At 38.8% G+C, this 15,170-nt stretch overlaps 1 protein-coding gene across 3 annotated transcripts in view; it reads left to right on the top strand.

The window, feature by feature from the left end:
* BARD1 (BRCA1 associated RING domain 1) overlaps positions 1-8,684 on the top strand; it is a 64,383-nt gene extending 55,699 nt beyond the window's left edge. For all 3 annotated transcript variants that reach the window (XM_024564135.3, XM_053919053.1, XM_071220705.1), the window contains 2 exons: positions 5,308-5,405; positions 6,398-8,684. In XM_024564135.3, coding sequence (XP_024419903.2) covers positions 5,308-5,405; positions 6,398-6,730 — 431 coding nt within the window. In that variant the 3' untranslated portion in view covers positions 6,731-8,684. The remainder of the gene's footprint in view (positions 1-5,307; positions 5,406-6,397) is intronic.
* The last annotated feature ends 6,486 nt before the right edge of the window (positions 8,685-15,170 follow it).

Here is a 15,170-nt window from a genome sequence, read left to right as displayed (position 1 = left end):
AACAGTGGTGGATTAATAACTAGGTTCCTGTTTATTTATAACAGTGGAAGAGACTGTGCCTGTTAAATGAAGTTCAAGTTCTCTAGGAGGAAATTCAAGTTCTCAAGTTCTAGACATGGTATCTCCTTCATAGTCTTTCCCAGACACTAACTGGGTAGGTCAGTTACCCATCTCGGTCGGGGAACTTAGACCCTGCGTGTGTGTTTCTTTCGTCTGACAACCAGATCTGTGGAACCCGTTACACAGACCTAGCAAATGCATTTCCATACGTGGTTATCCTGACCAAAAGATATTCGTACCCAAATATTTGAACTGTAAAGATAGGACTGAAAAAGAATACCATGTATGAGTGTTTTAAATTATTTTTTTTGTTTTATTTTTTCCCTTCACCATTTATCCTCCCTATACATACCTCTTCCACTTCCACCCACCCCCTACCCCCTGCAGTCATCTTACCTGAATTTTTAAATTGTTTTATTAAGATAAGAAAATTTTTGGACATTAGATTGAGTTTGGTCTTTAACCACATCTGTAAAGAAAATGATTTTTATATTATTACTCATAACAAAAATTTTTAGAATTGCTATCCAAGTTTTTCCTAAGAAAATTCTATGATACAGTAATATATTTTGTGATAGACTTCGACTTGCTTCTTAATATGCATTAAGTAAAATCAGTACAGTATACTATCATATGAAGAAATATGTTTTTACATATCAGTATGTTTATAATTAGAATGCTGGCTTAAACATATCCAGAAATAACCAGTTGTTAAATGGTGTTTATGTAGAATCACAGAATCTAATGGTCTGTGACAGTTTTCTGTGATGTCCCAAATCTAGATGTTTATGCTGGTGTGATTAGAGCATTTAGCTTTTATTTTCCCTTTTAGCCTTTATTTCATTGTTCTTTCACTCTTTACTGTGGAATTTCATAATAATGTGTTTATTTCCTCTTTTTCTTGCCACTCAGTTTTTCAGAAATTGATGTGAGTATAAGTTGGTTTTTTTTCCATTTTCTTTTGTCATGGGTTTAGAATGTTTCCTCTAGTGATTTTCTTTTTTCTAAAGTTCAGTGATATCACATCCTGTTTAACTAAAAAGCTTAAAAGTAAGGCATTTAAAAATAAATTCTTTTGTTTTTATAATACGAGTGTTGTATTTTAATAGAGGGAAATTCTTCAACTTTTTTCTGATGCTGTTGTCTTAAGTTGCGTAAGTGCCCAGTGTAGATCTAATGACACTTATTAAGACTTTTCCTTTTGACCTAGAGTGATGTTTGATTCTATTTTAATTGTTTTTTAGGACATTTAGTGTTAACCAGGAGTGGCACTTAATTGTGATTTTCAGTGCTATTTCAGTTCCAAAACTAGATGTTTATGATGGTGTCAATGGAGAATTTAGCCTTCATTTTACTTTTTACAGCAGATGCAGAACAATAACAATTCTTTAAAATACGGATTTATTTACTGCTGTAGCTTTTGAAAGAAGTGAGCAAATTCTGTGGCCCACCATGGCGGGGTAGTTTCCCCCATGGTACATTTAACAGATCTTCATGCCGAAGCTTTGTTCTGGCTTCACTGTGTTCTGTAACCATTTGTGTGTAGCAGTAGGCTCAGGAACCCCCTTTTCCCTGCTCCTTCCCATTTGTAAGATTCTTTTTCTCTTCTAGAATGACAAAAAGTTCCCAAGCTTAATACAGATCCATGGAGGTCATCACTCGTTCATGCAGCTGAAATGAAAAAATACACACCTGTAGTTAATATATGCGTTTGTGAGGTAGGAGGTAAGAGTAGCTACTAGAGATTTAGAATAAAGGAATGCCTTTTGGTATAGTACAAACTTCTTTTTTGAAAAAAATTATTGTAACCCAGAATTCATAAGCTGCTTTAGTATGCAAAGATTCCAGGCTTTGCTAAAGTAGCCAGAGCTACCTTAATGACTTTGAGTTAATAACTTCAAGTTAAGCAGCATTTTGGGAATGGGGCTACTTACCCATATATAAAAAAAGTAATGCAATCAGGCCAAAGGAGAGCTTACCTGAAATGGTAGACATGATCAGGAATACATCTGGGCTAAAGATTCTCTTACTTTAATAGGATAAGTAATTCCTCTATTTCTGCACAATGATAGCTTCAGTCAAAATCTTAAAATACAATGAAACGTAAAAAGTAAGAAAGGATATAAAGCATATTTTTATAAGGATAGTGACACATTTTAAAGTGTATACATTCTGGCATATGCAGAAATCTGTGTTTACATAAGTAGCATAACTTACTCATGTAAAGTCATTTCAGTTTGGAAATTAATGGCTGAGAAAGCTAACAGGTGGTCTTGCATATGCTTCCTTCTTCCAAAAAGAGTAAGAGTTTATCTTTGTGCTCAACTATTTTAGTGGCAGATAATGGAAGAATAAGGACTTTGTTACGTACATATGATGACTATAAAATATATTTTGGTTAAATTTTAAAAAGTACCTATTGAACAATGACCTATTTTAAGATATTGATGTATGTTATAGTATATATCATCCTTTAGATGAGTTTCTTTGTAGGAATGTTGGGAAAGGTCTGGTATTTAACATGGAAATTCGGCTTAAGTATTCTTGTTGCAGGTTAACTTTTATTGAGTAAATAAAACCTTAAAATATTAATCTGTTATTTAGGCAGGTTCATTAGATAATGTTTTGGCTAGGAGATTCTTCCATTTCCTTGATGATGTTAATGTATCAACACTTAAATTGCTGAAAGTTTATTTTAAAGTATTTCATTCTTGTTTATCTACTTGTTTAGTCACCAGTACAGTTTATCTCAGGATGTTCATTGGGAAGTTGATATGAATTTGTAATTATCGTAAAAGTCTACTGTGCAGTACATCTTCATTCCGAAACTCCTAGAGGTCAAAATGGAGTGGCGACTTTGACGATAGTTAGGTAAATAAACTCATTTCATTGGTCCACTGACGACAGAGCCAAATGCATATTCTCCTACACCTTCTCTGAGGTCGCCAGCAGTTTTGGTTTTTGCCATTTCGTATACTCTGGCTAATCTCTTGAAAATTAGGGTCCTCCTATTACTCATATATTAACTGATTATGTGATTTGTTGTAAGAGTCACAATATATTAAATCTGAGTAGAGAATGCCTTGCATTTACTAAGATGGTTTTTTAAAATAATAATAAAGAATAAAGATTAAAGAAGAATAAATGTTTTTAAGTTGTGGATATGTGAGTTCTCGTTTCAGTAGTCACGGAGAAAGTTGCTTAAATCTCTTAGGACTTAAATTTCCTTTCCTAAGAAAGGAAGAGGCTGATTAGATGCAGCATCAAGGAGTTTCAGTGTGGCAAAGGACCAAAGAAGATAACTTGTGTGGTTATGTCCCGCATACCCACTTTATTTTTGTCTTTAAATATGATTTGCATTTTCCCATTCGTTGCCGTCTCCATAACTGCCTACCAGTGTACACCAGGCTCCGCCCAGCTGTGTGGAATCTGACCCTTGCAGACGTTATACTTGCAACCCTTGGACTGGCTGTCACCCCTAACCTTTAAGAAATTCTTGATATTTCCTATGTTATGACAGCAATTCTAATGGAGCACTTTGTTTTCAGGGGGGAAACACGCTATATTTGCTTATGTAGTTGATATTAGGTGGCCTAGAGAGTTGGCACATTGTTATTTAGAATAAGAGAGTGTCAGAGGAAGGCATTCTTCATTCAGCTAAGTAATTAAGCATGGATTTTCTTCCTTACTTCACTGAAGTTCACTGCACAACGGCTGTACAGCCGACAGTTTTATGACCTGACGCGTATTCACACCTAAAGGCACTGGCATCATCCTGGGGAAGGGCCATGCCTACCTCGTGCTAGTATCTGTTAAGGCTGCTTCCTGTTGAGTGACTAAAGTCAGCACATTACCGGGATGAACAGATACCATTTTAATACATACGCTTTTTTGACAGTAAATAAAACCATAATGGCTAAGCAACAAGTCCGTTATCCACTTCTGTAGTTAGACGGACGACAGCTGTTCACCCTCCTCAGTAAATACCGTAGGAGTCTTCAGCGTTAAGTCCTTGGCTTTATTAGGTGACCTATTCATTGTCTAAAGATTCTGTTATGAGTGCTCTGCAAATATTGTTAGGAAAGGAGGTTTAGACAGGGGGCTCCATGCTGGATGGTAAAAAGGAGAAGTAATAGGTTACATATAAAATAATGAGTTTGATGTAAGTTGGTGTAACTTGGAAGTAAGCTAGACTGCTAATGCTTTTGGAGGTGGTGTTTAATATGGAAACAGTATATGATGTGAACACACTGGCGGTGTTTCTAGTAGGGTACTTTGACCTAGTCAAAAGTTTTGTGAGTGGTTATTAAAAATCATAATATTTGTAAAATATAATCTTTACTACACAAAAACCCCAATAATTTTCATAGAACCATGATGTTTATGATAAATTAATGAGAAGAATAGGATTTAGAAGAATAGGATTCAGCATAGCAAACTTGGCCAACTATGATTCTTGTACTAAGAAATTAATTGTCATGTGATAGGGAGTTAAAGGCGGGCCAAGGTTTAGTGTGGAATATGAATATGCATTAACAGCCCCAGGTCAAGAAAAAAATTAGTCTCCTGACAAAGGTCTGCTTTCGGAGAGATGGAGCATTGAGTTACTAAAATCTGCTGACTGTGTGTGTTCAGCAGCACCTGTGAACATCTCAGCTGAAGCAGCTGTAAAGCACTGGAGGTACTCACCAAGTCGTCGCTGCAGTGGTGACTTCACTGTGTACCTGTCAAACCCCAAACACGCCTTAGGCTCTGCTCATCGGTGATTTTAACCAGTGCTGTGGAGCCCCTGTTGTGTGGCCAGCTGAGCTCGGGGCTCGGGACCAAAACACTTTGCTTCACGTCAGATTGCTTGTAGTCTAACAGGAGATTAGACGTGACCGTGAAAACGAGCATGCAGATGACAAACATTCAAGGTCAGATAGATCACTGTGGGCTGAACTACTCACCTTCATTTTGGTAATTTAGGTTCCTATTTGTGAAATACTGTATTGATTTTGGTTTTCAGCAAGGAAACACATTTGTTAGTGTTCAGTACTACTTCATTACTCAGTACTCTGAAGGAGAGATTTCTTATATTTTCTTATATATGGAAAGCTCATTTTATTGCATTTGTTTTGGCATAAAGTTTCTGTTTAGAAACACTACTTATGAAGAAGAAAAAACACTTAGGTAAATTGCTTACTTTCAATGAGAAAGAAGTAATGCTCACTTGACATTTATTTTGCTTTTCTTCCTTTTTGTCAGGGGTGAACGCTTGTCTACAAAGCAGAGAATGGGAGCAGGAAGAGAAGTTTGAGGTTCCTGGAGGACCCCAGAGAAGCAGGATCAACAGAGAACAGCTGGTATTTCTCTTTTGCCGCTACTTTCATTGTTCTTGTTCTGTCTGAATATTATTATCACCATCAGGAAAAACTTTGCCTGCCCTTTCAGCAAGTACAGGTGACTGATTAAAATTTTAATTGTACTTATTTCAAGCACTTGATTCTGAGAGATGATCACGATGAGCAGTAAAATCCAGAAGGTAATAATTTCATACTGTTAATGGGTTTTTGGCATCTTGAACATTCCCATAAACCTTTCAGAATCTGAGGTGAGTTGCAGATGCAGGAAGTAACTTGAAAGAAGACTTACAGCTGCTGCTCGGATTTAGTTACCATATGTCTTTATTGCCATAGATTGCAGTCGTGATGGATAACACTCCATTATCTTGCTGATGTACATTAGAAATGACAAATCTTCACACAGGGGGAGTCTGAAACTTTTCTTTCATAAAGCGCACAGAAGTGCGTTTCATAGCTAATTGGACCCTTAGCCTTGGCTTCATAATGTATTGTGCCCCAAGGAATACACCTCTGACCCCTGACCCCTACGGCCACACGGCCAGCTAGCTGCCCTGGAGACCTTTGGGTGCCACTGTCCAGGGTTCTGAATGGGGACTCGCAGAACTAGGTGACGGTCCATGGGGAAGATGTTACTCCTACCATCCAAGCCCATCTCCCTGATGCTTATATCAGATACCCAGGAATCCTTGGCCTTTAAGTCCTACTAAATATGAATACAGTTTCTGATAAAAGAAGTTTGATGAACAGTTGTGGGTTTTTTTTGTTTGTTTGTTAGTTTTATTTTGTTTTACACAAAACATACCTAAAATCTGAGGTGAGTCAGAAGTTTACCTAGGGAAGTTTAGTACACTTTGTTCCTGGACCTCCATAAGTAACTGCGCATGAGTATATTTTAGTTCCCTCATTTTTATGCAGTGTTTTAAAATATTTTCATCTGCTTTTCACAGCTTTTTTAAAATCTTTTTTTATTATTTTTTTTAATTGTATTTCAGTTGCCAAAGCTGTTTGATGGGTGCTACTTCTATTTGGGAGGAATCTTCAAGCACCATCCGAAGGACAACCTCGTTAAGCTCGTCACTGCAGCTGGGGGCCAGATCCTCAACAGGAAGCCCAAACCCGACAGTGACGTGACTCAGACCGTCAACACAGTCGCGTACCACGCCAGCCCAGATTCCGATCAGCGCTTCTGCACACAGTATATCATCTACGAGGATTTGTCTACTCATCGCCCGGAGAGGGTCCGGCAGGGCAAAGTCTGGATGGCTCCTTCCAGCTGGTTTATAGATTGTGTGATGTCCTTTGAACTGCTCCCTCTTGGCAGTTAAATACTGCACCAGACGAGCATGTCAAATTGAACTTGCTGTTTACTGTTCTGATCATTTGCATTTTTGTAAGTAGATAGAGACTCGTTCATGTATTTTTCCCCTTGAATTAAAAAAATCTTATGTCAGATTAGGAATTTATTCTGTGTTTACCATTTAGATGCTGAGTTTGCATTGAAGGGTTTTCTTTTTAAATCTGACATATATTTTGATTCATCATGTCTTTCTACTCAAATTATCAGCTATCAAAGATTAATGAGAGCGTAGTGGAACTATTGGTTGATATACAAGTAGTATCATTAATGCCTCAGCCTTGTAATGTTTTTTGATGAAATAATCCATACCTGCCACCAGCAGAAATACTTGCCCATCCTTTAGTAAACAGAGAATATTATCACATAACTTACTGTGGGTTTATTGTAACGAAAATAGAGTACCTGGCCTATATGTGTTACCATCGGTGTTAAATTCTTCTTTTGTCTACAGTTGTATTTCATTTTACATTGTGTTTATTTAGTTTTTATTATTTACTCGGATGCCTGTACCTACATTTTTATCTCTTATTTTCACCTTGCGTCTTTATCAGGAAATCATGATTTGAACTGTAACATTGTTTTTTGGTTGTAAACATCATCGGTTCATCACATGTTTTTGTTGTGTATGGCTGCTTATTGCGAACTGTCAGTGTGCTGCTGTGCTTCCATATATGAATACACACTTCAAGCATTTTCTCTTACATATTTTAGTGTCTGTATTTCTTAAAGATCTCATCAGACTAGCAAATTATCAATAAAATGTTAATAAATTAGGATGCAGTCTTTTCTGGTAGACTTTGCTACCTATTGCTAAAATAACTTTCTAAAGGTTTTAATGTCTTCCTTCATAAAGGCTTTTTTGTTTTGTTTTTAATTTGTAGATTTCTCTGGAGGCAGAAGTTGGGGGTTACTTGATTTAGAACAGATTGTCTCCAGATGATCCAAAAGGCCATAGCAGTAAGTCTATAGAGGGAGGAGGGGGAAGAACTTGCTCGGAACAGCAAGGCAGCCGAGCGTGCAGACGAGTGGACCGGGAGCTGCCTGAGGGCGGGGAGCCCCGGGGCGGCCACTTAGTCTGCCTGTGATCGCCGGATTACATTATTTAAAAACATTTTTAAAGAAGTCTTAGAAATGGAATGTTCTTCTGATAGTAAGGACACAGGCAGGAAGACTGTGAGACCTGTCAGTTTGGTCACTCCTGGGCCAAAGAGCGCAGTGGGGTAACCACTGGCAGAGAGTACAGAGACTCTAAAGTTAGTGGACACTTCAACACCCATTCATTTGAAAGTTTGAGATTCTGCTGATTGTTCAAAATAAATTTTACTTTAATTTCTCCTTAGACATGTTACTTTTCCATATCAAGAAATATATTATGTGATTACAGTAATATACTGCTGACCCTGACCTTCAGGGGTGAATTAGCTCTGACACACTCTCTCCAGCCAGTCATGTGTTTGTCCCACATTTCATTCTAGTGGAGAATGATGAACGCCATAGCACCAGACAAATCTGTGGGGTTAGCTCATGCCTGGACGAAATGTAAGACTCTCTGGGGTTTGGGTTGTCATTTTTGATTTATACCTGACTTTTCATCACTTTCTATGAGCTCATTGGTCACATTCCTACACAGGGTTGTGTCTGTTCCTCCGCTTCGAGTGCCTGTTTGTGAGAACACCTTTGGGGAGGTTGCTCGCTTTCACTTACTCCTTTTCTTGGTCTGTCCCCTCCCTCTTCGTCATATTTTGTCCCCCACTAGAAGCAGCTTTATTTTGGGTTATTTTAAGTATGTATTTTGGCAGCAGTTGATTGATGTTAAGCTCTTGAAACTTGTACTTTCTGCATGTATATACTTGTAATTATTTTCATTTTTCAATCATAGATTCAAGCTTGCTTTTATTAAACCATTAAAAGTTATTTGTGTTTCTGTGTCTTCTATAGAAGTGTTTTATTCTATACTTCTGAAGAATGAGACCCAGACTTGGAGGACATCTTTCAGCTAATAAAAACTTATCTTTTTTAGTGCTAATGCTTTTTAATTACTTTTGGATAGAACTATTTCTAACGTATATTAGGTACATTATTACCTTAAATAATATTTTATCTGAATACCATGTAACCTTGATAGTTTGGAATCATCATTAAATATTGTAGGTAAGGTTCACAATTTATTAATACTAAGTTTTGTAGGTAAGGTTCACAATTTATTTTATGTCTTTCTTTCTTTTGAGCCTGCTTTGTGAATGTTGGAATTAAGTGACTTCTACAAGATGTTGGTTATGTTTTGGGAGGTTTGGAGTTGCCTGTAGGAAAAAAGCTGCAGTGTGGGATGGGGGTGGGGTGGGTCACATTACACAGTAGATATCACTGCCTCTGGGTTGGTGCAGAAAAAGTCCATTTTGTTGTAAAGGTTCATGGACCTCATCACAGTCACAAATGTCTATGCTATTCTCTAATCAAAACACATTAAAATGGCGGGAAATAATGCTTATTTAATAACCCAAAGCCACTATTTTGTTTGAAGATGGACCAAACTATACATTGTAAACTTAATGTATGAGGAGTGACCCTAAAAAAAAGGAATTATCTTCTGGAGGGCGGACCCCTTGTAGTAGAGCCCTTCCCCCCTAGGTGAGAAAGTGTGCTAGGAACTCGTCAGTGTAGCAGCTGGTGGTGGTGTGAGAGGCTGCATTAGGCTTCAGTGAACTTTTTTTGGAGACTGAGTGCGTTTGCCCAGTTCGTGATGGGTGATTGACGAGTGCACCTGCCCACAGCGCACTCAGTTAAAAACGGCATGACCCCTGTTTCCCATCCTCCCTGTTCACCTAATCTCGCCCCCAGCAACTCTTTTGTTTCCCCAGATGAAAAAATGTCCTCAAAGGGGAACATTCTGCCAGTATGGAAGAGCTGAAACACAAAAAGGCAGAAGCACTAAAAGGCATCAAAACCGATGAGTTCAAAAACTTTTGAGCAGTGGGAAAAATGTCTCAATAGGTGTATTGTGTCAGATGGAGAGTACTTTGAAGGTGTCTGAAGTTTAAACATATAAGAATAAATACACAATACTTTATAAATAAGTTCTGGGTTTTTTTGGGTCTTCCCCTTGTCCAATCCCCTTGTCCAAGTCCTTTCCAGAAAGTATCTACCCATGTACTATGAAAAAGATGTATTGAAGAAGATACAAGATACAAGAAACAATGATCATAGGACATAGACACCTCAGTCCTCTTCAAAGTAAGTACCTTCAGACCTCACACAGTTCTCCCAGAGTCATTAGCAACAGCAGCACGATGTGCCTTCTGCTCTGGTAGCAGAAGCCACGGAAGGAATTTTGCCATGACAGGTTTCATGCCAAGGCCCTGCATCAAAATCTCAGTGTTTGGAATTCTCTGGCCAGCTTCTAGTTCTCACACTGTCAGTTGCTGGTCATCGTGGATTGCAGCCTGTTCACGTTCAACATTCTCAGGTGTTCTGCTTGTTGCAGGCCTTCCAGAACGTGGACCACTTTCAACAGTTTCTTGACCACTTTTGAAGTGTTTGTAACACACTTTTTTAAAAGAAAAAGGTTATTTATTTATTTTTAGAGAGGGGGAAGGGAGGAAGACTTTTGGTAGCAGAGCCCATCTTGGTGCTGAACTGTCCTGTCTGATTGCTGGCCGTCCTTTGGTTCTCCCTTGATAGACTTGACAGCAACCAGGAGCTGGCCTTTCTGGCTGATTCTCACCTCCGCCTTTTTTCTCCATCTGTGAGTGAAGGTGCCCCATCTATGGAGCTGGCCTGCCCATTCAGCTACGATTTTGTTTAGCTTTCATCTCCTGAATGCGCTTACTCTGGATTCCGAGACTGCTTAGAGGTCTACGGTAGAAAGCACGGGCCGGACTTCTCTCAGCACTGTGTCACAAGCCCTTTGGCCCCCTCAGCCCTTCTGTATAACCATGGGATAACCTGACTTCTCATATTTATTTAAAAAATGGAGGCTGATCTTTTCTACTTTTAGTCCATAATTTGTGAGACTTATTTTCATTATTAATACTACAATTATGCCAACATAATTCCTATTTTTCTGCTAGAAAAATAATACCAAAACTGATTTTGCCATCAGTGAAATATAAAAGCCTTTTCCTGGATTTTACCAATATAGCCATCTTCAAATTTTTAAATAACTGCTTACAGAAGTATCACATAATTACTGTAGAAAATTTGAAGAGTACAGAAACACATGGAAGAAAATAACCCCCCAAGTACAGGAATCATAAAGTGACCAATTGCTTTGGCCTTAAGAGTGTTAAACACATTTATTGAATCCTACTGAAGGGCATGTGTGCTTCAGTTCTCCACAGTCCCCACTACTCCTTACTGTCTAGCCCCTTCCACTTCATTTACTTGGGCCTTGGAAATAGTTAACCCACAACAATTGCAAAAGTATTAATATTGCAAAAACAACTATTAACATTCTTACTTTTTTTCTATTCAAACACACACAGCTTTTATAACTTAAGTAAACCCTGAATAAACTTACTGTATAATTTCTCATGTAATTAAATATTTTCATCCATAATTTTCAATAGTTGCATCCTATCAACATGTGTTATAGTTTATTTAACCAAATCCCTGCTAGTGAATATTTGGGTTATTTCTCTTATAGATAAAGCTATATAAAAATAGTTCGTTGCAGCATTATTTACAATTGCCAAGATAGGGAAGCAGCCCAAGTGTCCATCAGTAAATGATTGGATATGAGACATTTACACAATGGAATACAACTTGGCCTTAAAAAAGAAGAAGATTTTACCCTTTGCAACAGCATGGATGGACCTGGAGAATATTAAGCTAAGTGCAATAAGCCAGCCAGAGAAAGACAAATACCATATGATTCCACTCATATGTGGAATCTAATGAACAAACTGAATTAACAAGCAAAATAGAGACAGCCTCAGATGGAGAGTAGAGTGACAACTACAGGAGTAGGGTAGGGAGTTGGGGTTGGAGGGATGGAGCAAAAAGGAAAAAGGTCTCGTGGACACAGACAACAGTGTAGTAATTGTAGGTGGAGTATAAGGGGACTAAATGCTAATGAAAAATACAATAAAAATACAAGCAAAAAGCATAGTTATAATAAATTTTGAGTGGGAGATTTTCCTTAAAATGTAAAGCTATGTCACCATCATTAACATTTTGGTAAAATGCAGTGCACAGCATAGACATTTAAATTAAGACATAGTTATGCTTAAAATATAAAAATTACAAGATGAGCCTTAATTGATTGCTATGATTTTCATGAGTTGATGAGACTACATATAAGGTTTAAAACATTCCAGCTCTTAGGGGTTAGAAACTAACCAGAAAAAGTCGGGGAGGGGTGTGGGTGGAAGGAATCCTAAGCCTTTTGGTGGAGAGCTCAGAGATGACTTTGCCTGTGGGGAGACACCGTGCTAAGATGGGGAAACCGGCCCAGAGAGCTCTAGATCACACAGCTTCTTACTGGCCGGGCCCAGACTAAACGCATGTGTTCTCTTTGTGCCTCGCCGCCCCTCGTGGGACGTTGCATCTCTAAGTAAGTTGAAGTGCTTGCCATTCCAGAGATGGGGACCTGACTTCCACTTGAATGGACTGACAGGGCTGCCCTGGACATCTAGAAGGGAGATGGCATCGATCCCACCTGTGCCGGAACCCCCACCTCTACTTCAGCAGACTTCACTCATTCCTTCACCTGCGTTTGAGACCCAAATGGGTCTTATGTTTTTTTTATTGTCTCAACCCTTGTTCCCAGTAGCCACAGCCAAGTGGTCACGTTGATAGAGCAGGTGGGTGAGTTTGCTCTCATTAACTGAGCCACGCTTAAAACCCGACGTAATCTTTACGTTTGTTGCTGGCCCAGAGCATAGACGTTTACCAGAGGTATAGGACACATTTCAGTCAATGATTGCAGCTCAGTACAGAATGGTTCTGAACTGTGGGGACATGCCTACCTTGGGAGCTGAAGGGTTAAAAAACAAAAACAAAAAGCTCGAAGAGAGGGAGAAGGAATAGGATGGAGGGACATAATTTGAACAAGTTCTCTAGGTGACTTTTATGCCTGCACTTCCCCCCACTGCAAGGCACTGCTTTGGTGCCGTTTATTGTTGAAAATTCACGTGTGACCTGGCCGTACCAGGTAGAAATTGTGTTTCTGATTTAGGCGCCCGCTGCAATGCAGTGTGTGTGTGTTTGACTAAACGTTAACTGTCTATGATGTGCGTACCGAATCTGGTTACCCCAGACACACATCTCTAAAGCTAAGGCATGTGGTGTTTGCTGTAGAATATAGTGGTTGACGTACCATTACTATTCTCACTGTGATAACCATTTCCTTTTTCTGCTGAAGTCCTGGTGGTAAATTCCGATTATTTTTCTGGGCTGTGGATGTGGTGGTTAACAAGTACGATGTTGAGTTTACTTTAAAAGGGAGTTAAGAGATTCTGGAAAGTGTGGTCTGAAGAATTGTATTGGCCTTTCTTTTCCAGATACATGACAGAAGAACCAAATCTTCCTGTGAAAAAGGCAGTGGGCTTTTCCAGTAAGTATCCTCATATTTATAAAGGGCTATGCAGAGATTCCCTAGCAATTATACATAGGCATTTTACCCTTTTCTTTAAAAAAAGTACTTACCTAGATTTACATTTTCAAAGGAGGTTGAACAAGAGTCTGCTGTGATCCGCTCACTGATTTGTCCATCGGTTCGTTAATATTTATTGGGAAGCTACTGGCTGTCAGGTGATGGTGTTCACGTGGAGCAACTAAGGTGGATAACTCATGGCCACGGCCTGCGAGACGCTCACACTCTGCTAGGAGAGCCAAACAAACAAGCAGGGGACTGCACAAGTACTGTTTTGGGCAAGGCAGGCACCTGATACCGGGTAAGGGCATCCTTCAGAAGACGGCCTCCCACACAGGACACACTTGGCAGAAGAATCAAGCAGTGTTTGCTCTGGACACAATCAGGTTATTTTTGAAATGGTATCTAGGACTCATTCTTAGGACCAGATGAGTTAATGTTTACCGTGATATTCACTAAACATTTTCTGATTCATCTTGAGTGATACTTTACGGGTTTGTGTGTGTGTGCGTGCGTGTGCATGTGTGTGTTTGTGTGTGTGGACAAGAATGACATTTTATTAATAGTTTATTAGAAGGTTTTTCTTTAATTAGGAAGTCAAGTCAGAAATAGGAAATGCAACTTGCTTAAGCCATGAATAAGAAATGAGGGTTTTTTTTGCTCTCGGTGTTTAATTTGCTTAGTTAGCAAATTTAATTTTACCTACTGTTTTTAAAAATGCATCTTTTTAATCTTCATGCTGTATTTAAAAAAAATTCAGATGTAGTCATTAGAAGGGAGAGGTATTTTAATGTAAGAAACTTTTTTTAAATGACTTGTTGGCATTTAAAAATTTTCCTTATTGTAGCAAAGTAACTTGTGTACCTAGTTTAAAAAGTCAAATAAATGGTGTGGAGGGAGACTTGACTTGGGGTGGTGAACACACAATGCAATATACAGATGATGTGTTACAGAATTGTATACTTAAACCTATATAATTTTATTAACCAATGTGCCCCCAATATTCAATCACAATGGGAAAAAAAGTCAAATGGTGCTAAAGGATTTAGACTGGAAAGCATCAGTCTCCCATACCTCTTTCCCAATCTCTACTCAAAACCAATCACTTTGTACTCTGTTAGCAGTTTACTCTATTTGCCTTCTACGTAAGTAGGTATGTGTGTGCGGTGTTCTTTCCATTCATCCGTTTTAGACATCTGTTGACTTCCTGTTATGATAATTGATCATTTTGGCACTCTGAGATCCCTTCTTTCCTCTGCCCTTCTTCCCAATAGGTAATTTAAATGTTTTTTCAGGCTTTTCACTATGAGGACTATGGAAATAGTGTCCTTCAGAGTTATTCGAATGATTGCAATTTCTTTTTTGTACACCTTTTCATTTTTCTTGAATTTTTATTAGTTTAAAAAAAATCTATATCTACACTTTTGAACCTATGTCTACATCTTCCACTCCTCTCAGACATCTCTGGAGAAGGTCTCACAATCTCATTTTTCTCCAAGACAGATCTGTTTGGGTAACAGACTAGCTTCAGTTCTTCTGGAAGCCGCCCCCCCTGCGGCCCTCTGCCTCCCCGCTGCAGCGTGGACTGTGTGCCAGTGTGCCCTGCGACCCCCGTTCTCTCCCAGGTCCTGGCAGACCCCTTTGCTCTTCTTTGCTGCCAGAGTCCCTGTTGTCTGCTTTACAGCTATGTTTTGATGGACCATATCCTTCAGGAGCCTGAGGAGAAACCATACAATCTGGAAACGTTATGTCTGAAAAACGTTTTCATTCTGCCATCACCCCTGACTGGCTCAGTAAATACTTCCTAGTTAGCAAA

The sequence above is a fragment of the Desmodus rotundus genome, chromosome 2 (assembly GCF_022682495.2).
Source record: "Desmodus rotundus isolate HL8 chromosome 2, HLdesRot8A.1, whole genome shotgun sequence".
In the NCBI taxonomy this organism is placed as follows: Eukaryota; Metazoa; Chordata; class Mammalia; order Chiroptera; family Phyllostomidae; genus Desmodus; species Desmodus rotundus.
This window is presented reverse-complemented; position numbering and strand designations above follow the sequence as displayed.